The 16,021-nt window shown below is 48.4% G+C and overlaps 1 protein-coding gene across 1 annotated transcript; it reads right to left on the reverse strand.

Annotated features, from left to right (window-relative positions):
* Positions 1–292: 292 nt before the first annotated feature.
* Positions 293–15,891, reverse strand: LOC121081145 (DNA-directed RNA polymerase I subunit RPA49-like). The gene is made up of 12 exons (XM_040579918.1): positions 15,675–15,891; positions 15,482–15,585; positions 13,748–13,824; positions 11,499–11,584; positions 10,723–10,778; positions 10,186–10,330; positions 8,491–8,598; positions 7,950–8,046; positions 6,792–6,925; positions 5,546–5,627; positions 3,953–4,084; positions 293–663 (listed from the first exon to the last, which is right to left on the reverse strand). The coding sequence occupies exons 1-12, from the start codon at positions 15,733–15,735 to the stop codon at positions 504–506; spliced, it is 1,242 nt and encodes a 413-aa protein (XP_040435852.1). The 5' UTR covers positions 15,736–15,891; the 3' UTR covers positions 293–503.
* Between the last annotated feature and the right edge of the window lie 130 nt (positions 15,892–16,021).

Genomic DNA, 16,021 nt, shown 5'->3' on the forward strand with positions numbered 1-16,021 from the left:
CCTTATACTTTTTGACCACAGAACTACACTGAACCTCCAGTGAAACAGACACACACAGAGCCAAAAAGTTGTAAGTAACTCTTCGCTCAGTGTCTCTTTCTGCGCTTTCTACCCTGCATGTGTGAAAAAGGGGTAGAACGGGCCACGGCCCGCGAGGTCACTCCTAGAACCAGACCGTAGTCGGTGGAGGACCTGCAGTTTCAAACCATGATCCTGTACAGCAGCACATCCTACGTATTTCTCTCCACCTGTAGACAGGAAAAAAAAAAAAAAAAAAGAAAAGGTTTTATTGTAGCTTTTTTCACATAAATCAGAAAAAGCAGCAGTTTAATGAGTGAACATCTGTTGTAAGCCAGCCTCAAGACAGGGTTTCAACAGGGTCACGTGCTGATGTTAGACAGCCAAATCCAACAGACAGACGGAAGCATCCCCGTGCTGGTCTGTGCGCAGAGTGGCAGTTGAGAAAGGAATTCCTTTGCCCCTGCTCAGACCTCTGAGCCATTTTAGTTCATTTTCTTGCGCTTCCGTTGGTTCCCTGATGCCTTCTGCGCAGGCAAGGGGAGAGAGAGAGTGCCCAGCTTGTGGTTCTGATCGTTCTCAAGTCCTGGCAGCCCCTTTGCCTTGGAGACCTTCAGCCGCATGGCCTTTGCGATATCCATCATCCTTGAAAACAGCAGAGGAACACTATGTCAGTGGGGAGCACAAGCCGCCTGTACCACGATACTGCACAAAGAGATCAACAGCCTTTTGCCTCAGGGGAGAAGGCAGGAGACACCAGCAAGCAGGATGCGTTCTCTGCATCTCAAGGATACCATGGAGACAGAAGCTGGAAGTCTTCAAAGGCTACAGAACGCTACCGAGCTGTGCACCACCACCTCAGAGAGCGTTATGAACCCTTGTTGCCTTACTCGGTGGCCAGCTGCCTTGAGAAATAATAATGCTCTTCTCCACTTCCCTCCAAAGAGCAGAACAGGCATTATTTGTGTTCAGCTGCTGCTGCTGGCAGAACGCAATAGCAGTTAGGAAGAACAAAATAACGTATGACTAGAGTCACTCAAGCTCCACCTAAATGTACAAGAAAACAGACTAGCCCTGGACTGAAGTAAGTCCAAAGGTGGGGGAGGGGGTGGGAATTGTTGTCTAAACTCCTAAATTACCAAACTCTGATTTATTGTTGAATTATATATAAATCCGTGCATAAGGTTAGGTCAGGATGACCCACCCTCTATGAATGAAAGGGCTTCTAATCAACGGAGTCAGCCTTGGGAAGGATGAGAAATAAAGAACAGATAGTGAAAAAGGAACACCATTATCTAAGTTACGCAGAAAGAAGCCTTCAAGTGAGGAAAGTTCTGTCTACAAGAGGAGACAGGCTGATAAGTTGTTGCAGTCCACTGACATAAAGAGAAAATTAGTTGAAAACAGGCCAAAGGTAACAGTGGTAGTGGGAGAGCACGACCTCAGACTCAAAACAGCCCCCCCGAAAAAGGGCAAAACCCTGCTTGGGGAGCATCCAGAGTCAGCAAAGAACTGCAGTAGCGCTGTCTGAGGACGCATACTAATTTGCATTCAAAACGAGAAACTTGTAACCGATCCCGTGTATGATAAATGAATATGCAATGTACTGCAAAGTATAAAACGTGGACGAATGAGGGGAGAAGTTAGGGATGACTTCACTGTAACCTCTGGGATCAGCTGACAGGCCAAACTGTCTTCTCCCCTGTAGGGACACCTCCTGGGTAAAAAACTTTGTCCTATGCTTAACTCATGCTAGCTGTTAGTACCTGTATTGTTTTAAGTTTGCTTTGCAGTCAGTGTATTAACACCAGCAATCTTTGAACCTCATTCTGTCACAAACCTGTATTTTATGTAACAAAAATCCTCAGCTGAAGTCCCTTTTGTGTAAGTCTCCAGAGATCTGAGTAGTTGATAAAAGGGATTTGACTCAGTGACTCTGTCAACGGGGGTCCCCGAATAGGTTGGTTGAATCACCCTCCAACGCAGGCAGCAGGTAGGCTGGTTGGATGCAAGGGTCTCGTCTTTCTCGGGAAACCGACGGGCTGATCAAATATAAATGGTTCAAGGAAACTCCCACTTCTTAACACGACAGTGTCCCAGCCTCAGGTGGGGTCCTGAGAACACACAAATCCCAGAATCCTTCCAGCTGACTTTTATTATCTTTGAAATCTAAAAAGATTCAGTTGGGAAGGGTTCTTCAGTCAAACCTCCCACTCCAGGAAAGAATTATTCCATCAAGTGGCCCAGGGCTATGTGTATCTCCTCAATTTTTCTAACAGATCCCAGCCTCCTCCCCCCTTTTCTCAACAGCATCCTACGGCCCACGTTCCTAGCTCCAGTACAGAAGAACAAAACCCGGGAGCAAAAATCTACGTGGATTCCCTAAAAAGCTTAGTCCCGAAAGAAAAAGAAGGAAAAAAACCCAAACCCTAAATAAAAATTGGATAGAAACCAATAGCAAACACTGCTGTTAAACCCACTACTACCCATCAAAGAATAAAGAGCATAACTGGGGGCAAAATCAGAAATAATTGCAGCAAGGCTGATAAGGGAGCTTGCAAAACCAAGAGGTGACTAAGGGCTCTGATAACTTCCAGTTATGACCAGACCTTAACATAAAGCTCTCAGAAAGAAACCCTAGGATAGTCCACAACATTCTTCTCGGTTGCAGCGAAGGGTTTGTGTTCCTCCACGGCTCCCGCTCAGCCACGCGACTACTAAATAATCCCGTTAAGAAAGACCAAGGTGACCGAGTTATGAAGGACATGTCCTTGGCATCAGCATCACTCACAGAACAGGACAGGGCAGGAAAGAGATGTTAATAAGCATGGCTGGACAGTCACAGACGGGGCCACCTGATCCCTTCCCAGCCAGGATTAAGAAGCTGCCTGCTGAGTCGATGTCTGCTTGCTGGGAGACTCCCCAGACAGCACAGTGGGCTGCTCAAGCAGTTCTGATCAGTTCCTGATTTATTTTACCGTGGGGGGGAGGGGGGGGGGAGAGGCAGAGAGACAGTACAGCACAAGCTGCAGTGGAAGAAGTGCCAGAGGAGCTGGCAGCAGGATCTAGCTGACACCTGCTGGGAAAGGCATGCCTTGCAGCTAGCAGCAGGTGCACGATGCTTCTGTACACAGTTTTCCACGGAAAATTAAAAGTCCAGGGAGCAACCGCCCCCAAAAGCTAATGGAGCAAGGGTCGTTTGCCCTGAAGTTTATTTTGCAATCTCTTTTCAATCTGGGAATTTGCAACCCATTCACCATCACCAACCCGGATGTGACAAATCCGTATTTCAAATCCTGGGGCCAGCAGTTCTGCCTACAACCTCTCCCCGTGAATCTTTGCTGTTAAGTCCCCAGGTTCATCAGTTTTTCAGAAACAAGAACCAAGAAGCCAAGGGCAGAGTAAATAATTTCAGGGGGCTGGGATTCTTCCATGTAAACACCACCTATATGCCCACAGTGTGACTGTAAGAACAAACCCCTCTTGTTTCTAGTTTGCCTGTTACAGTCGGCTACAAACCTGCACTTACAGCCAGACTGGTACCTAACAGGTACCTTCCAGCTCTGCAGGAAAAAGGGATACAGGGGACAGGAAGGTGAAAAGTGATGCGACTTGTCAGGCAAGAAACACAGCTGGGCGGCAGTGGATAGACCATCCTGCCATCTGCCCCAGCTGGCCATTTCAGTGCTGCCTGCCTCTGCTTCTTTTCCTGCAGAATAGCTGAAGAGCCTCTTGATGCACCTGAGGGTCTTTTGAGATGTGTAACCACCCCTCCTTTATGAACGCCAAGGCTTCAAAATAAAGCTTCGACACACAAAAGGCAAGAGTCCACTTACAACTAGTAGGTATTACTATGCCACCCAGGGGCCGGAGAAGCTCCCCAGCTCTCTCCTCAGGAGGATCACAGCAAGCACGAACACATGCAGCAACTCACCTGCTTTCTTTGAGCTTCACGTCATTCTGCAGAACAGTGAGGTCCGTTTGGAAGTTGTTGATGTGCAGAGCCAATGCAATGACATATGCTGTGATTTTAGCCTTCATGGACGCAGAGATTAAATTCTGGACACTGGATGGCAGGAGAGAGAACATATGAGATCCGGAGCGTCAATGAACGCAGAACACAACCCGCACAAGGCACAGACAGAACCGGAGCCCCAGTTAAACAGGACTTGACTTTTCCTAGCCACCAAAGAAGCAACACAGACCTCCGAGCACGGGGACCTAATAGGTTCCTCTGCCCTCACATGCCCCTATCTGTTCAGAGGTACAACCACCAACTAACGCCACTTCAGTCTCTTCGGCACGCTGCTCCCTTGCGAGAGGAAGCAAAGGGAAGCTGTTCCAAGCGCATTTGGCCTAACTAGTAATGGCACCTCAAACACATAATCCAGACAAAGCAGACAGCTAGCTGGTGATCCTCTGGGAGCATTTCACTGTTCGCCACTGGTTTGAGACTTCAGACAAAAGCTGGCCCGTTTGGACTCAAGTTCTCTGCTCCCACCACATCAACAGTGGTGGTGCAGCTGTGCTAGCGCAGCATCAGCATTATACGCTGCTTCTAGGTGGAGAGGCTGATGGCTCCTGGAGTGTGGGGAAGGCACTCTGGCAAGAGTGAGGATACTCTTCACCCTTGCCTGTAATTTGGTGCTTCCACTCATCGGGATGGCTGAATAATGCGTATTTATTCAGATTTCTAGCCACTCAGATGTATGTGGCATCCATCTGAAGGCTGCAGCCAAGGGCCACCCGGTCAAAGGCACCTCCACCAGCTGCCCAAGGCCCTCACTGCAGTAAGGCAGCACTCAGCATCCCACAAGTGGCCCCGACACTGCTGGAAAGGACCTGCAGGAACTTCCCAGCCTCCGCTCCAGTCACGGAATGGCAGCTTCTCCTGGTGCGGGTCTCAGCCCAGGGTAAGCTAACTAGTGCAAATCTTTACACAGTTTTGTCTGTGTAGGTTTCACCAGAGAATTCAAATAAGTCATGCCTAAAAGTTGATGTAAAAGCACCCCTGCTCGGCTAATAAAACTATGCAAGTGTGAAAAAAAGCACCACTATTCAGCCACTGCACCACCTCCATCCTGACGCATTCTGGGACGGTGAAGAGATGACGCATCCGTGAGCTGCCTCAGTTCACAGTGAAAATATACGCGTGGACATCTGCCTGTTCAGCTGCACCATCGAGACCCAGCTGCAAAGCCAGCACCCATTCTGCCATCCTCCATCCAGAAACCATCAGGCAGACGGCTGGGCACCCCATTTCGTCAAGCCAGCTTATATCCATAGGTGCAGGCTTGCGTTTGCACACATGATCCTGTCTCTCCAAGTGACATTTTAGACTTGCACTGTCTAAAATGGACCATCACCAGCCACAACTCAGTGTTCTAAAGGGCTGGGGGTGTGAAGCAAGGAAGCTACCTTCCATTCTGGTAGGAAGTTTCCCGATAGATAATGTGTTCACGGCCCTTCAAGCTGAACTGGGCATCTCTCTGCCTCAAGGACATTCAAAACACACATGGTTCCTTACCTGCCATTGTTGTAGGTCAGTGAAGTGAAATTCTTCATGAGTTTCCTGCTAATAATGTGTGGGCATTCAGGACCCATCGGATCTAGGACAGAAAGGCGTTTTGCAGTGGAATGAGAAACACATACTCTTTCTCGTACTGCCCACCTCCAGCCGTCACAATAGCACGTCTGCTACCAGGACATTTAGTGCCTCTTTCCAGGAATACTGAGAACCTAGAAGGAGCCTGGGCACTTCATTTCTAGGTCTCATAATTTTTCAGGTCAGAGAGGCTCCTAACAGCTTTTATTTTCTTTATAAATGGGATCTCTCACTTCAACACAACACAACTGGCAACGCATGTGTGTGTCTATGCCCGTTTCTCCTAATAGATACCTGCCTTTCAATCGATGGTCCTGTCACAAAGTAGTATTAGAACCGAAACCACACTAACAAATTCATGCTAGCACCAAGACTGGTCATTTCCACATCCCCCTTGACCAAATCCTGCAGGGCGACTCCTGTGTCTCCAGCAACGCAGGACAATATTTACAGCCAGGCTTGCCATCTCCTCCATCACCCCCCCCCCAGTCACTGAAAATGCTAACAACGACATTTTCATCACTGACAAGACTCAAGGTATGCAAGTTCTATGGGAGACAGCAAATCCCGGAATTCTTCAGGAAAATCTTTTGTGCAGTGCTTTCGAGAACAGCAGTTCCTGCCATTCTAAAAGCAAGATCCTGAACACAGGATTATTGCGATTCACACGTTGAGCTAATAAGCAAAGGAGGATGAAAACATTCTCAAAAGCACAAAAAGAGACACAAAGGATGTATCACACACTGTACGCCTCTTGCACCTGGAATATGGAGGCTGGATAGTGAGAGCTGACAGTTTCCAGCCTCTTGGCTTAGGCCTAAAGTGAAAATATAAACCACGTTTGTAAGCACAGTACTATCAATAAACTAGAAAGAACCTCAACATTTTCAATCTAAGCTACCTTATCTTCTATCAAGAGGATGTCACGGTGCCATCCTGATGCACAGCAGTTACAAAGAGACTGAAAAGGATGAGGCATACATCTTCCAGCAGACACAGAGCTAACAACCCTCAGCAACGCGGAGATCCTCAACTTCAGCATGGTACAGGCTGAAAGCAACTGCTGCAGCTAGCTGCCTGACCACACAGCTCATTCTGGGCAGCTTTACTCTTTTCCACTGTAGGAATTACAAACCAAGTCTCAGCAGGTAGCTTAAAACTCTCTTACGCTTCTTCTTGATCATTTTCAGGTAGCTGAACTTAATAAGGGTGTCCAGGAACCAGAGGCAGCGGGCTTTGTGATCTCTACTCTTCTCATCAGCAGGCAGGAACTTCAGCTCCTCTAGAACAAAGGAGCAATGGCTAAAACAAAGGAGACGGAGGGAGAGGATGAGGCTCAAAGAACTAGGAACTAGTTTACATCTTCAGAAGAAGACACACCTTTAACCTCAGTGCTCAGCTGTTTGAGGAGAGTCCCCTGGACACCTAGGAAAGGATAGCTCAGGAGGCTGCTTCGTGAACACACTTTCCTGTCAACGTCCCCCACGTTCAGCCAGCCCCGTTTCAGCGTGCGGCTAAGAAGGTCCCCACACCGCAGGCTCTCAACGCGGCACTCAGACACACTTCTGCTTCAGCACAGGCAGCCACGAAGTACGGGGAGTGAGGCACGGTGCTTTTCCTGCTCACTTCAGCCCCCCCAGCACAAAGGCTTGACAGCTCTAAGTGTATGTCCCTGCCAGCTTGCCAGGCTAGAGCAACCTCTGCAGCGAGTCAGTACTTGGCTGGGACATTTAAGGTAGATTTAGATTAGATATTAGGAAGAAATTCTTTACTGTGCAGGTGGTAAAGCCACTGGCCCAGGTTGCCCAAAGCAGCTGTGGGTGCCCCATCCCTGGCAGTGTTCCTGGACGGGGCTTTAAGCAACCTGGGCTGGTGGAAGGTGTCCCTGCTCATGGCTGGGGGGGGGGGCGCTGGAACTAGATAGTCTTTAAGGTCCCTTCAAACCCAAACCATTCTGTGATACGATTCTGTGACAGTCCCCAGCCATGGGCACACTGTGCTCAGCACAGTTCTGTGGCGTACCTTCTAGGCACGTGCCTTCAGAGCCCACTCTGGATTTCTCCATGCTCTTCCTCTGCCAATTGGCTCCCCAAAGGGCAGCCGTGCTGCTGTGCATGCAGCTTCCTCACCTGTACACAACTAAACCCCGTGGTCCACAAGGTAGGTGCGGCTCAGCCACGCTTGGATCAAATAACCTCCCTCTGTACTGAAAAAATCAGCCTGGGTACAGCAGAGCTGGCAGCAGTAGCCAGCCTGCCCCACAGAAAAACTACAGTTTCACAGGGCCCACCTTCACTATTACAAGGCTGTTTGCAGCAGCCATTACCTTTTATCTTCCGTTTTCTTGGCGATTTCTTCCGCAGTGATGTTAACAAAGACCGCTGCTGGAACCCGCAACGCTTCATACTCTGCTGGGGACAGAACTGGAAGGATTTTCAAGAAAAGAACAAGTGTGCCTTTGCTCACCCTTCCGGACTGAAGGGCCCACAGTGAGATACGCCCCATCCCCTCTCACTTTAGGAAGCGTGGGGTAGGGAAGTAGGGAAAGAAACTCGAAATAGGTAGGACATAACACCACAACTTGGAAGCCAGTCAGTAACAAAGGACTGTGGTTTGACCCCAAGTCACTTCTCCCACATGGCTCTGATCTCATTACTATTCCCAGTCAAACTGCAGGCAAAAAAACCCCAAAAAAACCCAAACAAAAAACCACCTCAACAAAGCATCTCCCTGCTCTCAGTTTTTGGCTTGCGAGGGGATGAGGTTCAGCTCATTCACACACCTGCCAGCACTCACACCCATGTGCCAGACCACTGACACCAAAGGCTTAGAGGTGTGGGAAACCACTCCACCACAGAAAAAGATACTGTCCTCAAACTTGTAAACATCTTCTGGTTTGTCAGCATCTTCATTACACGGTGGGAGGAAGATGGAGATGTTCTGTACATCATCTTGGACCATATCCTGGATCAAAGCTTTGGAAGGAAGCAAAAAAGACGACAGTATTTGGACCACGCAAACAAAACCACAGAGAACATGACCCCAACCCAAATCCTTCCTTTAAACGCAAGTCTACTTAATGGTGGTTCTTTTGTCAACACCAGTTCAGTCACAGTTGGGAGTTTTAAAGCTTTAGAACTCCAGTTTGTCTCACTTGGGCCAGTAGTAAGGAAAAGGCTACCGCTCTTCCCCGTTTTGTTTGTTACTGCCACACGTAGGTGCTGACGTTGAAAACATTCCAGTATGCACAGAAAGGCCAGGAGCTTCTGATACGCCTGCTACGTGCTCAGCATGTTGGGTTTTAACCTGGTGCCATCAGTTCTACCAAAAACTTTGTGTTCCTTAAGATTTAGAAAAGTCACTCCAGACTAAAGAAAAACTGAGGAAAGAAGCGCACCAAGACAAACTGCTCCCTGCTGCACCTACCTGTTGCTTGCGGGACGGGCAGAAGATGGCTTTGGCAGCCTGTGGTACAAAGCAGCTCTGAGAGCAATATCCAACCCAGAAGAGAATGCATGAAAGCCTGACAACAGGTATCTCCTCCATTCATAGCCAACGAAGCTCAGAATCCCAGAAATGCAGGTGAAAAGAAACTCTGGAGGTCTACTGTCCAACCTCCTGCCCAGAGTAGGACTGTCTCCAGCACCAGATCAGGGCAACCCTGGCTTTGTCCTCCAAAGCTTGGAAACCCCCCAAGAACGGTGACCCTACACCTCTGTGACCTGTCCCAGGGCCGCACCACCCTCCGAGGCAAGAAGGTTCCCCCAGCCTCCCACCTGGGCCTCCCAAGGTGGGGCAACTGCTGCCACTTGTGCTGTTGACCCCCTGCTGGCACTGCTGAGGCGGCTTTGGCTCCGACTGCCCTTTCAGGTAGCGGTGGGGCTGCTGTTAGATCCTCCTCGGCCTCCTCTGTCATTTTTTTACCTCCTTCTTGATCAGGGCAAGGGTGCAGGGGGGGCGGCAGAGGCACGACAACACAGTACAGATGCAGCCTCAAGGGCACTCAGTAGCGGGGTCGCCAACTGTCCTTGAAACATCACTTCACTGTGATGCCTCGGAGAGTGAACGTTCCCTGTAGCCTAAGTCCATCAGCCTGGTTCACAACAGCACCGGGGATGGCACTTGATGGGGCTGTGACCTGGTTTAGGACATGGACCATTTTCCACAGCCATGCCACTGTGAAGCCAGGGTACAAGTTCACCTTAACGAACATTCAGCATCTCAGTTCAGACCAGGTGAATGTACCACCTTCATCCCAATAAAGTGGTATCTAGAGACCCCCAGAGGAGCTCCTAACAACGGGCAGGGAAGGACAGTGGTGCCACAGGGACCTTCCCTAATTCAGGCAACTCTGACACTAAGTCTAGCAGGATCAGAAGGAAGCAGTTCCCTTTCCACCAGAAAGATCTGCGAGTTCCTCCACCTGCGCCCTTCTCAGCTGTTAGACCAGCTGCTTCCTTGAAGAAAAGCAAAGCCCTTTCTTCTTCCTACCATACTCGGCAAGTAACAGACAGAAAAAGGTACTTCTGATGACATTAATTAAACTCTGAGACAATACTTACCTGTTACTCCCTTTGCATCTATTATGTTTGCTGCTGCTTCTGTCACAGCTGTATTCAGAATATCATTGCCCACTGCATTCATTCGCCGAGAGTTCAGAGCTCGTTTCTGCTTGCTGGTACCAAAGGTCTCAATGCACAAATCCATCTGTGCAAGGTAGACAAGAGATTAAAACACACGGAAGACACTTTGCATCCAAGAGGAAAACTCAGCTGCTAACCACCACCTGTTCCACATTCACACTCCCTAAGAAAACTTTAAACATTTCCCTGGGCCCAAGTCAACCACGCAACAAGAACTGATCTGCGCAAAGGGGCAGGAGGTAACTGGGATTGTAATCAAGCCTAAAATAATTGTGAAAGTAATGCCAAGTCAGGCACTAAAAATGCACTGTCTCACGGACCTCCAAAGCACAGAGACAGTGCTGAACCTGCACGTACACCCTGCAGTAAACCAAACCTCACAGTCTCAAACAAGTATCATCTGCCACTGTTAGCTGTATAATCACAGAAGAACACGATATGGGCTTTCAACTTTACCTTCTCCCTGTAGGATTTTTTCTGATAATCCTTTGTGTCATCAGGTATTAAGTTATCTATAAAAGAACAAAAGTTAGCACGCTTGGCTTGCAGCAGCCAGGAGAGCACACATACTCCGTATTCCTGAAGCTCTAATGTATCACTGAAAGACTTGGCACATCACTTGAGATCTCCTCCACAGGAGCTGGTCAATTAAACAAAACACTGAATACACAAGAGTACGTACCGTAAACAAAAAAAGGAAAGGCAGGCCAATTTTTGCTATAAAGCGAACAAGTGTTAATGCGTGGATTGCAGCAATACCTGGCTCCTGCTGCACAGGTTAAAAATAAACTCCCCAAAGACTTTGGATTATCCTCCTGAGGTCAGTAACAAAAAGCAGTTCTGCTGAAGAAAACTGGTTTTGTTTTTCAGTGATCCAGTCCCTCGACCTGACAATTTCCAGGTTTCCCTTAGTCGAGAGCACCTAGACAAGGCTGCGCTTATTCTGAACAGTGACAGCTTTGTTACTGACTCCAGCACTTCCAGCCTCCCATCCATAACGCTCTCTGCTTATCCTCCACCCTAAATTTCACCTTGCTTCCTTCTCCATTTTTCGCATCATGTAGTGCCTTGGAAGATGATGCTGAGGGAATAAAGCAAAAACGAGGAGTAAAGCAGCCAGGGAGACAACAGAGACCACTGCTGTCAGCAACCAAGCAGTCCATAATTCAACGAGTACGTAGGTCTAGCACACTGTGACTCTGGTGCTGGAGTTACACACAGTATCTTCCTACCTGACAGTAAGGGCTGCAGGCTGAATATTTCAGCATTATAGACTTGCATTTGCCCAGAGTCCTTGTCTAACACGCCAACAAAATACCTGGGAAGAACAGGAGCAAGTGGTTAGTGAGAGACAGATCAGTGGAAGTGATGTTTTAAAATATATGGTGCAGAGCCACGTGTACTCCCCACTCCCTGCCAACCCTCTGCCTTGCGAATACAAGTCTTCCAAGTGCTTTCAGGATGTCAAAATAAAACAAGCTATCTTCAGGGCACACACACATAGTTCACACACACAAGTGTGTATATATATATATCTAAAGACTTGTTGCTCTAAGTAAACGTAGAAGCCTTAAGACAACCAAATTAACTCCAAAACGCACAGTTGAAGCCTAGGTGCTGGAGTGCTAGCTGCTACTCTGTCTTTTTTGATGCACCAAGACCCTTGGTTTCTCAGTGCTTCTACGCAGTTTCCTGTGTTTTTAAACCTTGGGTTCCCTGCAGCCAGTTCTCTGCTCAGTACAAGTCACCAAGTCCTCAGAGCTTCTCAGAAACATGACTTTGCTGTCTCTAGAACAGGGTAATTTCTCTCAGGTAAATTCCTTTTCAGCCCGCATTTCAGTGGGGCAAGCCCAAATGGTTTGTACTGCTCCTCACTGTGCCTCATGACCCACCAGAAACAGGAACAGAGCACCCTCGTCTGAAGTTGATCAGGGGTATCAACAGCACCAGTTTTTTATCTGGCCAGAAGAGTTCGTTCCACATCATCCCTTCTGACTAGCGCTCGAACTTGCTCTCCTCCACAACACATCTTCCTAAAACTCAGGACACGCTCCCTGAAGACAAAATCCACCAGCACAACAGGATGCCTGCTGCAGTGGGAGCAACACACCATGCACCTACTGCCCAAGTACAGCGCAAATGACCATACTTCGCTGGTCAGGAAAGGATCTCTTGGCAGTTCCTGCTGTTCCAGAAAGCCCAGAGGTTTGCTGAACTCATCGACTCAGAAAAAAACTGGACTGTTTGTTCAGAGGTGGTTTCTGCTCCGTGTTATGTGTTATACCAACAATAGCCGTTACGAGTGCACAGTTTTAGGCTGACAGCTGCCACGAGCAACGGGAATGGATCTACTGTAGGAAATCCTCACACATGTAGCTGAAGCACACGTAGGAAGAAAGGGACAGAAGGAAAGGGTAGGAAAACTTGAAAGAAAAGCAAGAGATTAATTTATTAATTCTTGCCTGCATCTCTGAAGATCCTGAGGCATATGCACACCTAATGCAAAACTAGTATTTGAAGCTGAATATATATCAGCGGTTAGCTTGCCCTGTTAGTTACCACAGCTCAGAATCTCCAGAGGTGCAGGCAAGAACCACTTAAGCCGCTAAAATCATCTCTTATTTAATGTTCAGAGATAAGAGCACTAAATCGCCCTAGAAATAACACTGCAATACCTGTATCATACATTCATTAAACTAAATTTATCTCTCTGAAGTAAGGAAGAAAAAGCCCCTTGGTTCATTTTTTTTCCGCTACAGCATCTTAAAACTGAAGGCTGTTATATCCGACGGTCCAGTGCTCCTGGTTTCACTTCTCAGAAAGAACAAAGATTATTAGTATTAGCATGTTTTCATAGACTATTTGCAAATTTCACATTAGCTCTCCACCCATTTGGCGGTTCTTGTATTCCAGAACGAGACAGATCTCGCATATAAAACACTCCTTAGGAGGACCGTGGGATCTGCGCCAGTGCCACAAAGGTCATATTCTTAAACTAGGACATGTAAAGGCTGATGATTTCACCGACACTTCCTTTTATAGTGCATGGCACAGACACCTTATCAGTTCATATAGCAGCATCATGCTGTGGCCCTGAAGTTAAAGGATGATTAATGACCCAGGGGTTTCCTGGGCAGCAGCAGATGATCTTGAAAATTCTTTATCTTTTAGTTTCTTAATAACAAAGCTATTATTCCTAGGTTGCAGCTACATCAAATCACTTTCTCACCCTTCCCTTCACAAGATCTTTACAAATACGCTCTATCTGTATGTAACATCACAACTTCCAAAGGGACGCAACACACAAACAACGCAGCTGCTAGGTGCTAGAGCCTCCTGTCAAAATCTTCTTGATTAAAATCACAGCCTCTGCGGGGACTTCTGAGCCAGCTTTAAGAAAGTCTACCAGGAACTTTGTATCTGAGTAATTCCTCTGTGTCCACCTCCATGTTCCTGCCCCCACTTTGCCTGCAACCCATACCTGCATAGGGAGTTACATTTCCTAACTTCGCTGCTGAAGTTATTCCCCACATATGAAAGCCTTTCAGTTTCCGAGACCTGAAAAACAAAGAAAAATTACCTGACTACAGGGCTGTAAATAACTTTCTCTGCATCTGCTTTATTATCCCTGATGCCACAAAGCTCCACATTCCCAGGCATCAGACACTAGTCGTGTACACAAACTTCACTGCCCAACTTGGGTATGTGTTGCAGCAAGTCAAAATCTTTAAAAGACAGCACTTCTTGAAGCTTAAACTACCCATGATTCTACTTCAGCTTTCACTGGGCCAGAAGATGAGGAACCATTGCAAAGAAATGATGAGCATCATAATTTGAATTTAGATTTTATCACTGTAGCAGTTGGGTGCCACTACACTTAAAACATCATGCAGTCTTTACTGCTGTACTTTAATCCAGAAGCAACTTTGTGAAAGTAATAGGTTTAGTCACAAAGTTGCCAGTGAATATAGATCAGGCCTCTCTGCCAGAGAATTTAAGATACTATTCCCAATGCTTTAGGGTCCTTAACACAGCCGCTCAAAGCTTCTCTAAGCTTCCAACCAGGACAAACCTTACAGATTTCAGCCTGGGCCAGAGGCAAACACTGATCAGAGTCACTACTACAGACAAGGGGAACTGTTTAAGATATAATTTCTAATGATCCGCTCAAAGCTCCAAGTGACCGCAATTCATTGAAAAAAAAAAATATCCCACCAAAACCAAACCAACAAACCCAAAGAGCTAGCACTATCAGGAATGGCTCAATCACCTAGATGTACTTCAAAACTTTGTTTCTACTGTACTTCAGACAAAATCCTCAGGGAAAAGGAATAAATTACTTCAGTACATTGAGTAAATCATGCATGCAAGCAGCTGTAAGACTTAACAATACCAGCAGAAAGCATCTCCTAACTTTAATCGTGGTTCCCTCTTCACTGAAAGAAGTAGAAATCTCCTCGTAATGTAATTTAACAAAAATCTGGGTGAAGAATTCACTGTGTTCACTATGTAAACATAACACACCAGATTTTGTGATCATGAAGACCTGACTAGTTGTTAAGTAATGTCACTTTCAAACATTATTTCCCTTTGGGTTATTAAAATAAATAAATAACACAGAGAACTTCAGTAAATGAATGAACCTTCATCTGAGAATACATAACCATGTATCAATCGAAACGTTTGACAGAGGCTCGGGTTAAACTCTAGTTATTTATATATACTTTTGCTACAAAGAAAAACTCCATGCAGATTTTCTGAGCTTTGTTCATTGTACAGTAAGGAGGGCAGCTGGAGCAGGGCAGCGGTTTGAGGGCAACAGCAGTCTCCCTGAAACGGGACCACAGGGCCTGCATGTCTGACCCAGGTTCCCAATCCCTACTTGCAGGAGCGGCCACGGCCACAGACATAAAAGGCGGGAGCGAGATCAGAAGAAGCGCAAACCCTTCGTCACTAGCTGAGGTGGGTAGCGTTGCCGGTATGCCTCGGGGTGCTGGTCTCACGCCGGTCTCTGGCAGGCGCCGCTCCCTCCGTGCTGCAGCGGGGTGCTCCACGCACACGGAAAGCGGGCAGGTGTCGGAGCCGCACCGATGCCACGGCCCGGTTTGGGGAAGGCGCAGCGCCGGGCTCCCCGCGGCCACCCTTAGCGGAGGCGCCGACGCTGCCAACACGAAGCACCGGCCGCAGGCAGCCTGCTTCCCTGGCGGGCCCTTACCAGGATCCTCCGGTGTTTCTTCCGGGGATGGGCCGTGTCCTTGTTTCGGTAGACGGTGAACCGTATGGAGTCGGCCTGCCGCACCCTGCCGTTGGAGAACTGCACTGCAAGGCGGAGGGGAGAGGCCGTAAGTCCCGCTCCAGTCCGTGGCTCCCGCCCGGCCCGGCCCAGCCCAGCCCAGCGCCCGCCTCACCCAGCACCGCCGGCTGCTCCGGCTCGGGGTCCCCGTGGTAGCACCAGGTGGCGGCGGCCATAGCGGAGGGAGCTCTCTCGCGGCCCGGGCCGCCCTGCCTCCCCGCGTGGCTCTGTACGTGAGGCCCGGCGCCCACAGCAGGCCGCGGCCTACTCCCTGCCGCCACCGGGCCCGCTCCGCTCCAGCGGCCGCAGTGCTGCCCAATCACGGCTATAGTTACTGCCGAGTCGTGAAGGGAAGAGTGGGGGAGGGCGGTGCCGTCGCTTATCAGTAATGAGACCGCTGATTGGTTGGCGGTCGGGTGGGCGGGGTCGCGGCGCCGGGTGGGCCGCTGCGCGATGGCGTCA

Source organism: Falco naumanni, chromosome Z, assembly GCF_017639655.2.
Source record: "Falco naumanni isolate bFalNau1 chromosome Z, bFalNau1.pat, whole genome shotgun sequence".
NCBI lineage: Eukaryota > Metazoa > Chordata > Aves > Falconiformes > Falconidae > Falco > Falco naumanni.

Excerpts from the sequence above, each read along its gene's own strand:
- LOC121081145 (XM_040579918.1), bottom strand. The coding sequence starts at position 15,735 with ATGGCCGCCGCCACCTGGTGCTACCACGGGGACCCCGAGCCGGAGCAG. Across the intron at positions 13,825-15,481 it reads AGAAACACCGGAGGATCCTG|GTCTCGGAAACTGAAAGGCT; the intron begins GTAAGGGCCCGC and ends TTTGTTTTTCAG. Across the intron at positions 4,085-5,545 it reads CTGACCTACAACAATGGCAG|TGTCCAGAATTTAATCTCTG; the intron begins GTAAGGAACCAT and ends CCTGCCATCCAG.